The sequence below is a fragment of the Columba livia genome, chromosome 4, assembly GCF_036013475.1.
Source record: "Columba livia isolate bColLiv1 breed racing homer chromosome 4, bColLiv1.pat.W.v2, whole genome shotgun sequence".
Classification (NCBI taxonomy): domain Eukaryota; kingdom Metazoa; phylum Chordata; class Aves; order Columbiformes; family Columbidae; genus Columba; species Columba livia.
Genome location: NC_088605.1, coordinates 27,012,075 through 27,028,762, shown reverse-complemented (window position 1 = coordinate 27,028,762; position 16,688 = coordinate 27,012,075). Strand labels below are relative to the sequence as shown.

The 16,688-nt window shown below is 37.5% G+C and overlaps 1 protein-coding gene across 3 annotated transcripts in view; it reads left to right on the top strand.

The window, feature by feature from the left end:
• GABRG1 (gamma-aminobutyric acid type A receptor subunit gamma1) overlaps window positions 1-16,688 on the top strand; it is a 63,142-nt gene that overhangs the window by 23,375 nt on the left and 23,079 nt on the right. Inside the window, exon 5 of one of the 3 annotated variants that reach the window (XM_065060809.1) lies at window positions 3,460-3,527. The exons of the other annotated variants lie outside the window; for them this stretch is intronic. Within the exon in view, the coding sequence (XP_064916881.1) occupies window positions 3,460-3,527 (68 nt within the window). The remainder of the gene's footprint in view (window positions 1-3,459; window positions 3,528-16,688) is intronic. 3 annotated transcript variants of the gene reach the window in all.

Here is a 16,688-nt window from a genome sequence, read left to right as displayed (position 1 = left end):
TCAGAAAGTGTGAGTAGATATCTCTAGATCAGGCTTAGCAAACAGGCTCCCTGTGTGCTTCAGTTATGTTGGCAGCCAATGAGCAATCCCTTGAGGGCACCTGCCCCTTCTTGATGCTCTTCTCTTTATCTGTTGAATACGCAATCTGCTGTCCTCTCACCTTGTTATTCTACTCTAGTCTGGCTCATATTGTCTTACAGAGTAAATATTTAAAGTGTGCCATCTCTTTGTCCCATTCCTTAGAAGCTTCTATAAGTTTACAGTCCTGTTTTGCACTTCACGCAGGATGTGTTAAACAGCCTTCTTCCTACTCGTAATGTTTTCAATGCTGATACTGAATTTTTAAATTAAAATAAGAAGTATTCACTGTAGAAGCGTCTCAAAACAGCTTTCTCTGTTAGCTCTTTGTGGAGAGTAAATGAACAATAGTAATTATATGGATGTCAAATGAGTACTAAGAATATATTTTCCTCCAGCATCTGTCATTTTCATGGACTCATGTCACTTCTAGTTCAAGAACATGAGAAGAATGAATTCTTTCTTCTAATTCACAGAAGTACTTCACTCTGTACCATACAGGAGAATTAAGGTAACAAACAGCCTCTTCCAGTCCTCTTGAATTGGATCTGTTTCTCTGGATCATTTGGGTCAATTAAAATAATTTCAACAGAGGCAGATTTTCAGACTCTTCACTGGCTCTTAATATCACTAATAATCTTACTCAGAGCAGTATGGAAAAGGCAAATTGAACTCCATGGCACGTTGTAGGAGAGCTCTTGTGGCAGATCAAGTGCTGCTTGCTGCAAGCTGGAATTTCATAAAATTGACACAGTCCTATTAAAAACTGGCTCGCTGACAGATCTCAAAATGTAGTTGTTAATAAGGAAGTATCAGTGGTTTGGCTGTCTGTTGTTGGGTCTCATAGGAAAGTCTTGATCAAGAATAATGATATTTTGCATTATTTCAGCAATGAATTTTTGTCGTAAATTTGGCAGATGACGTAAAGTCTGTTGGAAAGGGGGAGGTTGTATATGCAGAGTAATAATTTGCTCCTTCAGTAAAACTGGAAACACAAAAATTGAGAGGGAAAAAAAAAGCGGAGGGGAGGAGGAAGCCTGTGGGTCATATTTCAAGATGAGAGATTCTACACAGTAAAGTGGTCATTTAGGGCAAAACTTAGAGATTTTCAGTAGTATAAGATCTTAGGTATGCATTCTCTGAGCATTGGCCTGAGATAACTCCCCTTTGAAAAGGAACACAACAAGGAAAAATCTGGGAATTCTCATGGAGTGTTGATAACACTTTTATAAAAATTTCTCACTCTGGTGTGCACATTTCAAGATGGATCTGGAAACAATGGAGCAAAATTGGAAGTTAAAGCTGAACATTTTATCTGTGGGTTGCATTTGTGGTTTGTGATATGAACTGTGCAGTATACTGAAGGCAAGTTTCAGAGGTGACAGTCTCTGTGTGGAGGTACTTGTGTCTGAAGAAGAGGTTTTATATATGCCTAGGGAGCACTGAAAGCTGGAATCAAGGACTTGAACCTCAGAACAAAACAAGATTTCCTAGCCCTAAGAAGAATTAAACATTACCTACAAATACAGGGAAAAAAATAGCTGATTCAGCATTGTTTGAGCAATGAGGCAAGGTACACTTTGATCCACCTCCTTGTGTTTTAGTCTAGCAGTGGAGTTGCTATTATAGATAAATAGGATCGCAAAATTAAAGAAAGAGGTTATGTGTTTGTGAGATATGGCATATGTAAATGTGTTATAAATACGTGTATATACACACATGCATTGAATACTTTCTTTACTCTGATTTTTCAGTGGATATGAGTTCTTGTGTTGTGCTCCCTTTATGAGTCCTGCAGATATTGAAAACATTTGCAGCTCAAGAAGTACCTTTTTTTTTACCCAGGCAATAAATTGGTTTCCAGAGTCTGTTTTAACTTTCTGTGAAGCATTTTGGGGACAGGATGGTGATGAAGTGACATGGTGATCAAGTGACACTGTGCTCTGTGGTTGTAGAGAAAATCCTTTGTGCAGCCTCACTAGTGTGTCTCATTGTCAGGCTCAGGGTCACACCAGTGATCGGATTTGGAATCAGGGAGAATTACCTCCCAGGTGAGACTGGCAGGGAAAGATTATCTTAGGATATTTAGGAAATGTATATTGCCTGTCATTGTAGCTTGCAAGGATGTTAATGATACTTTGTTTCTTTTCATGTGTCTGCTTGAGTTTTAGATTTTTGAGGTTTAAAAAATCCTGTTACTTAAGATTTGATGTTTGTTACAGAGCACTTGGGCGATCTCTGGTTTGCAATATAAAGAAATCAAATCTGATGATGTAGGGTCCCTCTCCTATGAAATCAAATTGCCTTTTTTTGGTGTATTCCTGGTTTTCCATCTGCGGATGAGCAGAGATGCTTCATTTTAATGTGCCAGGTCGTGGAATGAAGACCAGCAGAGATTTATTATCAAACCTCTTAATTCTGCTGGGGATGAGAACATATGTCCTCTTGTGTCCACATTCTGACTCTCCAGTACAGGCTAGGAGAAAATGCATAGTAAACTGATGATGTTAAAATGCATCCTGGCCTCTCCATTTGTATGTTTTTTCCCTATAAGCCAGTTAGGAGGAAACAACTGAATTATCTGTGCCACCTGTACTTTAGATGTGACGTTTGTAGGGAGTCATGTAAACTTTTTGCCCTCTTTGAATGCGCAAAATAAGGGAGTATAATCTGTAAGAGAATATATGTTAAAACCAGTTAATTTTTGTCTGCCTTGTGAGAGTGGTTTCACTGTGTTTTTTAAGAAAAATAAGTTTGGAAATGTTTAACTTTTAAATTATTTTCACTTGATGAGCTTTCAGTTTGATATGTGAAGGAGTGTATTAATCAAGCTGATGAAAGGACGTTATTAATCCTTAGGTGTGCTACAGTCACATGAATTGAAGAAATCTGTAGTGAAAATTCTCTTATTTTTGTTATACATCTTCAGCAGGAATTGACAGAAAGCACTGCATATTGATTCCTTACAGCTGACAAACACATCTGCTCCTGGACCTCATGGTTTGTTATATGAGCAGTATTTTTACAAACATTTTCTTTCTGTTTATGATTCAATTTTTATGCTGGAAGACACTTTTCATTTTTCTTTCTCCTGCTTTCCTCTACCTTTTATACTTTTTTATATCTGTCTTATATCTGTTCACAAAACACAGGTGGGAATTGCATTACCAAGTAAAAAATTCGTCTTGATAGTTCTAACAATTCATAAATAGAGGAGGCAAGTCATAAATGATCCTTCACAGAATGAACAAACCAGAGATTTAATTATTCTGAATCTAATAAAAGAATATCAGATTTGTTGTTGTTTAAGTAAATAAGTTAAATTACTTTAACAGTGTACAGAGTTAATTAAATAATTACTATGGTTACTGTTTTGTTTAGTGAGAACTACGGTAATTGAAACAGATGTCTATGTTAACAGCATTGGCCCAGTTGACCCAATCAATATGGTAAGTTCTGATTATTGACAGAAAACATTATCTGAATGGTGCTATGGTTAATATTATGAAATAATTCTAGTCTCATTCAAATAAGTTTATTTCTTACTGTGTTTTCTTATGCTCTTGGATATAATTGTGATTATTACAGAAACAGGTTTAGATTCCCTCCATTTGAAATGGTTGTAATTTTAAAAATATATTTCTTGAACAAAGTGGGGTCACACAAAGGACACTGTATCAGGTCCTTATTTTTGTTTGCATTGAGCACTTTCACTATGTTTGCGTATACTTGCTTTATCTCTGGTTTAGTACAATTTCCTGAAGTTACTCTTCAGAAAAATAACAATTGACCCAGAATTTGTGAAAAAAACTATTTTCATTGCAGTGATTCATTATTATTTTTCAAATTCATAGAAATAAAAATTTGAAATTAACTATTTTGTCCTCATTTTTCATGTCTTATTTGGTCTTATGGGTTGTCTTTAGTGTATGTGTACACATAGCTGGTTTCTTCAGAAGTTAAACAATGCATCTCATCCAGTTTCTCGTTGACCTGTTGAGATCTGGCCCAGCTATTTGGTACCAATGCTGAAGTAACAGCACTTATGAGGATGTTGAGTCTGGCCTTTTCTTAAATCACTTAGATTTTTTTGTTACAATGTGCGTTGTCTGAAATGGTGGTGTTGGAGACTTAGAAAGGCCTTGTTGCATGACTTCTCTTGGGGACTGCTGCCCAGCGGTGGCTGCGGCTCCTGTCAGCCAGTCAGGACCTGAAGGACTGAGACTGATGCTTAGGTGAGTTTGAGCTCAGCCCCCTCCTGCCTTTTTCCTTTCCTCCTCCCTACAGAATTACTCACAGTGAGTCTGTGTGGCAAAGAGGCTTTTTGTTCAATCTGAGGCTGGAGTATGCCAGTGCTTCTGTGAATTTGGTGAAAGCACAGTAATTCCAGATTAAGGATCTTGTGGTTTACATGTATGTCATCGTGCTTGGATGGAGAATATCGACTTTCAGGGATGGGAAGCCAAGCAAGGAAGACCAGTGGTACTTAGGTACTACAGGTAAAGGTGCCATAAGTAGATGATGCAGATTTGTGGCAAAGGATATTCATTCCACTTTAACAGTTTAACGAGCTTAGGGGTTGTCATTACCTGGGGCTGTGTCAGACAAGTTCCATGTCTCAGGCCAGGGTTGTATGTAAACAAATGCATGAAAAAGCAGAAGAGTGATGGGGTAGGGGAAAATTTCCATGTCTGGTATAAGTGGTTTCTTAGGTTTTGTCTAACTTCTTACTGCAATCTTTCTGTTTTGCTTCTCTCCATCCTATCCTCTTCTGAAGGAACTTATTGTGGGGTCAAAATGTGTGGACAGGCCACTACCTGAAAGGAGAATATAGCAAATGGTAAAGGCTTCCTTTTCCAGTAACCAATGTGAGTTCTTCAGCCGGTGGCCAGTAGGTATTGCACACACTGGGACCAAAAATGGGAAATGCTTACAGGTTCAGTTTTCAGTTTTTGATGTGGCTGGCTTTGCAAGGTATGCCTGCCCCATTTCCTGTGCCCCTCTTCTTGTCTTTGCAGCCCCTGTGCAATCTCCTCACTCCCATGTACTGTGGCCTCGCCTATGCCTTCTGCTTTCTCAACCCAGAGCCTGGGAGGCAGTGTTATCACACTGCACACTTGCAGCAATGACAGTATCAGCCATGGGACTCTTTCTTGTCACTTCTTTGGACATTTCCTTACCTCTGCTAGAGCTGTCCTGGAGCTGGGTGGTGGTATTCTTGCCATGGCGCTAATAAAATTCAGTCATACTGGTTTTAAGTCCAAGATAAAGATGGTATCATATTGGAATGCATATTACTTCATTAGAAGGCAGGCTCCTAATAGTTATAATGTATATTAACTGAATGTTTATACCTCTAACCATCTGATTTCTGATTAAAAACCGAAAAAGTATAACAGTGGATCATACCACCAAAGGATAATAAGGTCAATGTCATTAAGACATAGAACTTTATAAACTATTCTATGTTTTTTTTTAAATGGGCAGAGAACTATTTAGCAATTTAAATTATAGTATAAAGGCACTATGGCCTTCATAAGAGAGCAATTGCTTTCACTGGACTTTGACTTCAGGAACCTGGATCATACGAGCATCTCATATCACTACAAGAATAAAATGTTTGTGAAAATAAATAAAATGATATATATGTAAATAATTTGCTTACGGTTTCAAAAAAAGATGTTTTTAATCTGGGAAACATTCTCAGAAAAAAACAAACAAATGAACAGATTTGACCCTGTAAGCTCTTTTTATATGAGCTGTTGATTTCATTAGGAAAGCACTTTCTCTGGAGTCAATATTTTTTCAGATTGTTAACCAATAATCTAAAAATCGTTTCAATTTCAAGGGCTGTCCTTAGCCCTTCATGTGATCACTTAATGTGAGAATACCTATCTGTGATTCTCCATTGCATTACTCATTTGCCACACATGTCAGTTCACTCTGACAAATGGTGTGCTTTAACTATTTAGTTCAGATACAATATGACACATGTTATGAGAGGAAACTGATTTATTTTTATAATTCAGTCTGTTTTCCTCTTGCTATCTGATAGACTTTTGCTTCCATAAAAAGGGGTGCTTTAAATGTATATGTGACATTCATTAGAATTTGATTTTGAAGACTGTTGTGTTTTGGCTTTCACTGTCATAACAAAGGTCTACACTGTATAGACACTCCATGCTTAAGGAGATGTTTTTCTATAGCATGTCATCTCTTCAGGCATCCACAAGCTAAGTACACATTTTTAACAAGCGTCTGGACCTGCAGAGTAATTAGGCTTCTAACACTCATTAAGTCTAAAGATTTTTTTTAATCAGTCTTTCAGAGCTAACCTGTGCTATGCATCATGCAACAATAATGCAGCTAAATGCATTTTTATGGCCAAAGTCTTGATCTTCAATAGCTCTGCAGTAGTACAGGGATTTGTTAGCAAAATTTAGACATGGAGTGAATATTTAGAGCCTGGTTTTCCTCTGTGTGGAATCTCATTCAGTTGAGCACTTAATGTAGTTGTACTAGGCTCTTACTATCTTTCCTCCTTAACTAGGACCAAGATGGGAAAAAACCCACTCTATTTGATGGTACAAGTAGCAGAGATATGGTCCCTATGAAGAAATGTATGTTGATTATCTTTCATTATCTTTCTCTGCCTTGTATTCATCTCCCAAACCCTATGTGTTTATAAATACGTGAAGTTTTGTACTACTGGTGCTCCAAAGGGTCCAGGAGAGAATGATGCCAGAGCCACAGCTTTTGTGGTTTGACAAGACCATGCAAGTGTGTAATGCAGTGGGCTGGTAGAGGCATGGCCAGCCTCCAAGACATTTTTTACCTTCCTTTAACTAAGAGAATATCTGATCTTGTAATTTGTGGTCAAAACTCTCACGACATTAAAAGAGTGCTACCCCAAATGTGGGAAATTTTTGGAGAAGGAATACAGCAGCAGTTCCTTAAATAAGAAGCAGTATTGCATCATTGTGTCAAAAATGAAGAGCAAAGAGAAAAGTTTATACTTTCCCTGCCCTTAATGTCTATTTAATTGAGTTTCATATAGTAAATAGTAGAGCAATACTCAAGTAACAAACATGGGGGAGGGGTTATTAAGAGGCAGATAATTTCTATAGAGATACATAGACATCATAACTGATAGATTAAAAACTAACCAAAAGAAAATGCTTATGTCTGTCCTTGTTAAGTGTATAGATATATAAATATGTATGTTTACAGAAACAAAATTATGTTTTAAAATTCCCCTGTGGTTTCATGTGTTTCTAACTCATGATTTAACATTTTGAAACATGATGTGATCATTGCCATTCTAGGGTGTTTGAGAGCTACATATGTTTTTCTTCCTTTGCTGTGGATGCAGATGATGGCCTCTATTCAGATTGTGTATTTACTAATGGAACTCAGAAGATCCAGACTGAAAGCACCAGGATAAATTTCTAGGACTGCAATTCACTGAGGCAGTTCAGCTTCCTTGTTATTTCCCAACATTTCTGTTTCTCTGTGCTTTTGTCACATGATCTTCGCTAGTTATCCATTGAAGGCTGCTGTGACCGCAAGCTGAAGGCCATACTTTGAAGCATAGCACTCTTATTTTTAACAAGATAGCTAAACCCCTGAGCAAATCAGATATTCACAGAATACACGATGTGCTAGTTTGGTACACGGGCTGTAAGGCCTGGACACTGTTAGGATGCAATATTTCCGGTCATATTGTACCATTTATGACTTCGTGTAGAATGTACTGATGATGAATTTTAAATATCCTTTGACTTCTAAATTCCATTTCATTCTCAAGTTGTAGTAACTAGTGGCAGATTTTTAATAGTTTTTTTTTAGGCATTCAAGTATCAATGTGATCAGTATCCTAATACAGATTGCTCAATATTATTGTAGTAATGGAGGATGCTTTGTGGTCAGGTGTGTCACTGCACTTATTCTACTAGTCACTAAATTTGTATTAAAGGTTTGAAGGTTTTGTATTTTTACTTTACAGGGCCAGGTAATTTACATTACCACTCTAGAATAGAAGTAATTATGACACAAAAATACATTATCTGAAGCTACCCTGAAATCCAGCACTCAAAGATGCACACTCTGTGTGCATTATTCTGTAAATCAATCTACTTATAAGTGGCTTTGAATGATATTAGATGTTTTGTTACTGAATGAGTAGTAACTATCATATAGGAAATATGAGGCTTAGAAAAAGGCAGACATAGATACTGGAATTAGCAAGACCCTGATCCTGCAAATATCTAGGAATGTACTTCAGTTTATATGTGTCAGCCCTATCATGTTGACTTAAGGATGTAACAAACACGATAGGAAAAAAAAACAACAAAGTAAGAAGTGTGTAAATGGAAAAATACAAATGCCCTCTCTCCCTCTCTGTCTGTCTGTTACAGAGAGCTGTGTGTCTAAGTGAATGTAGTTCCATACAAGAAGCATAACCATAATAAATCATAATGCTACCCAAATGCTGCAGTGTATAGTAATATTTCAGGACTGGGTGAACACTGCTCGATAGGGCTTGTCATGGTCTGTGAACTGCATTTTAAGCTTTTCCTGGAGGTTGGAATTGCTTTCATGTTTGAAGAAGATCGTTTTGAGGAGAATCATTGTCTCTGTGAGCTTTATGATGATAGACTGAGAAGAAGAGCATGAGGGATGCACTCCTGCCCTTAACGTTTCCTGAGGCTGTGTGGGTTCAGCGTGCAAGTACTGCAAATTTTCAGAGAGGTGTGTGCATTTTATGCAAACTGGTTCCACTCTCTTTCAAATGGCAGGAATATTTGTTCATAATCAGGACAGAAGTACCAGTAAGTATTTTAAATATTACCTGTTTCTTACTGTACAGCATCTTCTTCGGATTGAGCTGGAGTAGGACTTTTTTTTTTTTACCTAACTTACTCTTTTATTTTGATTAGGAAAGATAGATTCCAGTCATTTTGGTGCCTGTCAGCACTGCAAGTGATCAGAGTTAGTTGACTGTTACTCAAATGAGTGTTTGAGATTGATAGACATAGTGTGCATTTACGGTAGCTGAGTAAATATTCCTTCAGTAGGCTTGAATATAGTTTTTTCTTTGTTATGAAATATATTTGTGTCAAAACCCATATGTCTGTTAGTATTTCTTATTTTATCAGCCCTAGGAACTTGAGTAGTATTTCACAAGTACAATTTTTTGAATGTTTTCTGGTTTATTCTGAAAAAAATAGCCTAAATTGCTTATTCTGGCTCTTGCAGGCAGCTTCTTTGCCTACTATTATTGCAAGGTACCTCTAAGCTTGCCCTATTCGTTTTCAGGGGAACTAGCCAAGTATAGGCCATATTCTGCTCATGCTGGCTCAGCACAGCAGTTCCTCTGTCACTCCCACTACATTCTGAAGGTAATGGTGAGGGCTGAGGGAAAAGGCAGCCACTGTACGACAGTCAAATGTTGCAGTAGCTTTCTGAAACCAAACCAGAGTACAGGCATCTTTTCAGCCCCCACTCTAAACAGTATTCAGTACTTTCCTGTTCTCAGCTGCAGTTTGCTGGTTGCCCCTTAATAGATACGAGGTCAGGAAAGTGGTTAAGATGCCAGAAAAATCAATGTTCTTTGCTGTAAAATATGTCCTAATTGGTGTGTCGCATTTAGCAATGCTAATATCTAAGGCTTCAGTCTTTTCGTGCTGTGGTTCACCCTTAAATTTTGTGTTTGACGAGTTAATACTTTAGGAAATACTGTTTTTGTATAGTACCATTGTATCACTTAAGCCACAATTGGCTTTGTTTCAATGTAAATAAAGAAAAATATATATTGCTTTGACTGTTTATACTAAGTCATTTCTTGCCCAGGTTCTTCCTCTCTTTCAGTGGACCTCACACATAAACAGTTCCCTTTCACATTCAAGGCACTTCAAAGCCTATTCCCAGACATAATATTTTTTTAATTTTTATTTTTCTTCCCCAAGACCCCATTTCCTATCTCAGATCTCACTAGCTTCTGCTCCCATCCTTTCAACTTTTCATGCTATTTTCTCCGAAGCTGCCCTTTAAGCATGAAATAAACTTTCTATAGATGTCTGCAAAGCCACTTTGTTTCTCATCCTGTTCCTGTTTTAATATTTTTGTTTCTTCTTTTTGTGGAAGCTACAAAATATCACAACCCTTTAGCTTTTGTTGTGCTAGGATCACTAGCTGTACTTCTGACTGGTATTGGGTTTTCTGTTTTCTGTCACTTATGCCATTGTTGTCTTTCCAAATCTTGTCTTTTATGTTAATTCAAACCACAAGCTCCTTGTAGATGATGTGTATCCTGTATAAGCAGTATTGAGTGCCTGCACAATTCAGTTGTCATCTCAGATGACCTAAACCAAGAATAATGTTAATGTACTTAACTGAGAAGGTAAAGGTATTGACTAGCGCTAAAGCTAATCTAAACAGTCCTTTACTCCTGCTTTTCTTCACAAAACTGCAGAGACTGCTTGGCTGCTCTGTTATACAGCTTATTGTTACTTCTGATTCTTTAATATCCTCTCCAAATACATTCTGTCTGCTTCTGCTGTGATTGTCTCCCTTGTGTCTGCAGCTGAGACAAGCTACATTTAGTTCTTTGTCGTGTACCTCTTATCTTTTTGTCTAACAGATGATAAATATTTTGAAAAGCATTACACACGTGTTCTTTGTTATTAATTCCTAAACTGTCTTTCTATATGGAAATTTGTGATGTTGCATTCCAGTTTTAGGAATGATTTTGCTGGCCTAGATTTGAACTGGGTTTCAGGAAGAAAGGCAGGGAATGTGCTTGGATTGTTATAATAGATGTAACAGCTGGTTGCACTAGAAACTGTCCTTGGCAATGGCTCCTGCCATGCAGGTTATTATGGCCTCCGCTGCTGTGCTCCAGAGGAAAGCTGCTGCCATTCAGTGGTCCTTACAATGGCTGGTGCCAGGACCTGTGCCGACACTACAAGACCTCATTCTCTGCTAAAAGCTGGGCAGCTGCAGGAACAGGACTTTTCTCCTCAGAGTGCATGCTGTGGGAAGTTCACTTGACAAAGTGAGGGAATGGTCTGGATGCCCTTTCCTGCTGCAGCACCTCAAAGCTGTTCACCAAGGAAGCAGGTCTGTGCTTGAAAAGAGTGTTGCCCCACCCCCTCTTTACTAGGGGTGACAGCACTGACAAAATAGCTATTGTGCTTCTGCTAGTAAGTGAATGTATCTTCCCTGCCTGTTGATCTTGGCCTTCATGACTTTTATTATGTTGTTGTATGATAAGTCTTCTACATTCTAGATGGTTATTTTGACCAGCGTGGAGAATGCACATCTAAAACACTTTTTGCTGGACTGTTTTGGCATTTGTTATTCATTGGCATACAGTAAGTTCTGCATGAGGTTTCATCTTTTTGAATAACAGTGGTGACTTTATTGTAGAGGGTTATCCCCGTGAAGGGTTATGCCCTTGGCACCAATAAGTAAACAGAGACTCTTTTAGGAAGTTCTTAAGAGTTGCTTATGCTCTTATGTATGCAGTGTAGCAGATGATTGAAATTTGGAGTTGTACAACTGCTTAATCAAAAGCTAAACTGATAGGAGTACTGTATTCCATGTGGGATCATGTATCTCACAGGAGATGCAGGGTATAAACCAAACCAAGATAAGTCTCCTTGCCGTCAATGTCAGGATTTTGGATCATGGCAGGAGAACCTCAGAAATAAAAAAAGCAAACAGTAATTGTGCAATTAATCTTGCTTTGGAAGTAGTTACACCATACTGGAAGGTAAATCATTGTATTTGAGACTTTATCGTTTATTTATAAAATGAAACTGGAGAAAACCATGTATGCTTGAGTAATGTGCAGTTCTGTTGCTAAAGTTGTTCATGAGACTAATTTTGACTGCTTGAGTCTCTCTAGTTGCAGGAAGGTAGATACATCTGCTGAATTTAGAAAACAAAGCCTTAATCTGTATCTGCTGAATTTAGAAAACAAAGCCAAACCCTTAATCTGTATCAGTATTCACTCCTGGGTTTCTAACATATATATGTCTGTATTTATGTCTGGTGTTTTTTTTTTTTTTTTTTTTTTTGGTCTTCCTTGATTCTTTCTATAGTTTGATGTTTGTTTATGAGTAGCAGCAGCTGAAATGTTCAAATTTTAACCAAAAAGCAAACCAAAACTTTTTGTGTCGTTTTCAGGGTGGGAATGTATAGAGATCATACATTCATACATATAATCTGCTTCCTCTCCTCATGCTTTCTTCAAATGCCCAAAATCTAAGCTGATCAAATAAAAGCAGAGAATTTGCTGAAGTGCTTTTCTAGCTAATCTTTTGACTATTGGCAAGATTTTAATTACAGTTTCTAATCTTCAAAGCATTGAAGTAAATCTTTATTCATATTTTTGTTTGCATCTGTCACTTTGCATGTTCAAAATAAGGACTGGATAAGCACAGATGCCAAATTATGAGTGATAGATTTTTTTCTGTGTTGTGACTGCATAGGTCTCACTGTACTCCCTTACCTTCAATAGATATGGTTTGCCATATTTCCACTTACCCCATGCATATGTTCTCATAGCATCCTCCAGTGTGACTGTCTGTACAATCATAACAGTCTGACTGATTACAAGACTCTGGGAGCAGATGCTGTGCACTTCTGTTCAGTGCATTTCCTGCAGCTCCCACCTCTTCCACTGCTGTAATATCATCAATTTAATATTACAGGTACATGTCAGAATCATTGTGATTTGCTGGATCTTTGAGATCTCACCCTACGGTCACTAGGTTTAGCTTGCTCTAGTGAGCGAACTAACATGGTTTACCAAAACAAGAAATTTTACTTTTACTTCAGTCCCGGCTGTGGGGATGAAGCGCTGAAACCATCATTAAGCCTGAAGCAGTTCCGAGAACTTTTTAAAGGGCTTTTGAAGTAACCCACCAGACAGAACAAACACACTTTAGACCTTTTGTTAAGAGCAGTTATACAACAAAGATAGTTTAAGTATTTTAATAAATTACATATTAGCCCCTTATTGATGTCCAGAGATAGTTGGCTGAAGGAAAATGTAAAGGTTACAAGTGTTTATTGGCAGCATGCTGGAAAGATTAATATAAATTAGCTAACACTTGATGCTTTATTTGGTGCTTACCTCTTAGGGAAGTATGTGGTTACCAGTTTTATCTATGAATTTCTTTGTTGTTTAAACCCCTTAATCAGCATACTAAACTGGGTCATTGATGTTAAATCACATCTCTTAATGTTGAAAAATAAAAATCGGTAGAATGCTTTCTTTAGTTTCCCCTTCTTATTGTTTTTTTTTTTTTTCTGAAACATTCCCTGACTCCTTCACATTGAGGTCTGGTTTAAAGAATTAGAAAACTGGATAGTATGAAGAAACATGGGGAAAATATCTTGAAGCTCAGATAACTGAATAAGATGAAGTAATCTCACAGTTGGTAATCAAACTGAGTTTGGGGGTTCCCTATGAAACAGATTTCTGAATTAGCTTGTTGCATTCAAGAAAACTCCAGGTGCCTATTCAGCTAAAATTTTGAATCTAGGCAAAAAGCTGAGGTGGGTTTCTTGGGCAAAGATGAAATTACATGAGTATGTTTTTATTCATTTTTCTCTGAAGTTCATTGGTAATGAACTGTATTGCAATTCTGTAGTTCACACAATTTTTCAGTTCTGCGGTTGGTTTTAGAACTTTTCATTGCTTTTGTGTTTGACTCCAGAAAACTAGGCCACTTTTTTCCTGTTCTCAAACAAAATGTGTTGCAGTTAACATAATTCAGCCAACAATTTAGCTACTTGTTGCCTGACTTCTCCATACGTTTTACTGTGGAATATCAAATCAGTTGTGAGACTGCCAGGCAAAATATCCAAGAAAAATGTTTTTTCTGCTTTGTGAGGCTTTTCCAACTTATTGATATGTTGGAATTCATGTGATGGGGTTTGCACCGAGAAACAATCATGTAGGGTGGTATCTGCCTCCATTTCTCTCACAACTTTCAATGAAAAAGCTAATCCACTGGTCCATTTTCATGTCTGACTGTAATTGAACAATGAAATTGACAATGAAACTGATGTTGAGGATTCCATTTATTCCCATACAGTAGCCTTTCCTACTTTATTTGAAGTAATTGCTTTTATTTATTAAATTATTTTCTCTGAGGCAGTACACCTGCTTATCAACATTCACAGTTTGTTCACTGCCTGGCCCTTTAATGGTAATCTCTGATTAGTCACTCTGTTCCCAGCCTTTGGAGTTTGTGATGATCTTTTAGAGAGGAAAGAGATGGAGGAGGATTTCAGTTATCTGTAAATAATTAGGCAGGTGGGCTCTTTATGCCAGCTGTGTAAAAAATGTTCAGTGATCTAATCAAATGCCAAATATGAGCTAACATGCGCCGTGGTTATTGAACCCTGTGAATAACCATGCATTTTGCTATGGTTGTGACTAACACAGCACAAATTGATTCCATTTTGTTCTGCATGGCTGTTTTATCATTAGTTTTATTTGAAAGAGAGAGTAGTAAACCAATTTTTATGGTTACACAGTGGCATTGAGTGGTAAGCTTTATGAAAGACTAATAGAAGTAATGATAAGAGTGTTAAATTTAACTTTGTATTAAAAAAAACCCACAAGGAAAACAAAATAGCTGCTCAGAAAGATTTGTTGCACTAAAATGGTATTGTATAAATCTGGTGTGCTGTTGTGCTTGCTCATATGATGTTTAAACAAAGACAGGGCTTTTATTTATCTAGTTTTGGAAACAAAATACTTCCATAAAATAAAGTATAATGAATTTTCTAGCTGATTTTCCACAATCTTTAGGCACCCAGATTTCTCTTTCTTATAGGTGAATATGAAATATTGTTCAGGAACTGCAAATTTAAGGGACTTCAGTGTATCAGTCCATAAACCCTGCAAATTTAGGGGAATTAAGTGTTTGAATTCATAAAACCTGAAAATTTCAGTCTCATTTCAAGACTAGATTTTCAGAAAGAATCCAACTTTCTTCACAGTCTACCTAGCATAGTTTCCCTTTCAGGTTATTGCTCTCAAGCGTCTATACTGTCACAGTTGCATGCTACCAGATTCTCAGGTGTCTGATCATCCTATATGTTTGCTTGTGCTTGGTGACTGGTTGGGGTCTGTTTGGACCTGTGCCATATGACCTCTTCTGTGGGGAAGCTTGTATTCAGAAAGAAGGCTAATATATATTTGAGTCCCATTTTCACATACTTTGCACCTCCACAATGTGAGCATGTGTATGTGCTTGGACATTGTGCTAAAATTCACTTGAATGAAAGATAGTGCAGATATAATGGATTGAAAAATGTGATCCCGTGTGAAATGCATTGTATGAAGAATATATGCAGCCTAAGTATGTATTACGGACCCTCAAAGACAGAGAGGTCTCAGGGAGGCATAGGACAAATAGTCATGCTGAAGAAGTAGGTAGTAATATCCACCAAGGCAAATGTTAGAAGTGGAATAAATGGTCTTGGGAGAAATCAGAGAGCACTGACTCTGGGTCCCAGCTGAAGAGAGGGGTGAACTGCTGCTGCTACCCACCTCAAGGCTGCAAGATTAGTACGATTATGCCTTTGGTTGGCCGACTCCTGAGGGAGATGGAGTGCTGACATGTCAGCTTACAAATGGAGGACCACTCCTTGCAGGTATGTATGTATGTGACAAGATGGTAGCAATCAGATCTCTTGTTATACATTCAGCAAGATACTTGAAAACAGGTAGTTACTAATGTCGTTATATTAAACTATTCTGTATTAGATTCTTTTTGAACAGTGACGAATGTAATGTGAAGGAGTTTAACTGATTTTTTTTTCTTTTTTCTTTTCTTGCACGTTTAATACTGAAAGGTAGGAGAATACAAGTATCTGGGTACACTGAGGCTGTTCCTTTGCTTTGTGTGTTCAAAATATTCTGTGAGCTCCTCTTCTTTTTTTATCTTAATTTGTTAGGGTGGCTGATATTCTGTGACAATATGAGTTTTCTTGCTCTGTGTGGATTTGACTGCAATGACACTTTGATAATTTCTGTTTCTCAGATACTGTAGTGCTACTGTGAAGTGACTGCTTAGAGGAGCACCTTCAAACAGACATTTTTCCTCTTTTCATACATTTGGTTGTGTCTGTTGATTTCACTCAGTGACTTTTTTTTTTCGTACTTGTACTGTAAAGGCAACACATAAATCTTTGTTCATTCTGTTCCATTTAAGCCTATTAAAGCGTCTATCTGGTGGACTGCCTCGGGCCTTTACTTCCACTACAGCAAGACAAGCTTCCTTTCCAGTTGTAACCACAGAGAAATTCAGCAGAGAAAGCTGAATTTTAATGTTAAATGGGCTTTGGGTTTTCACAGGTGTCTTGAACATTGTTTACAGAAATAAAATAATCAAGGAGGACTTGTTTTGACTTGCAGAATCTTCCCCTGGTGGTGGTGACTCTCAAGGAATAAGCAAAGTTTTAGAGTGAAGTCATCTCTTAAACGCATTTTTGATTAGTCCTTTTGCTCCTTCTGTCTCTCCACTATTTGCCTCATACACTAATTATTCATAACCTTTGAGAGTCATTGAGTTACCACAGTC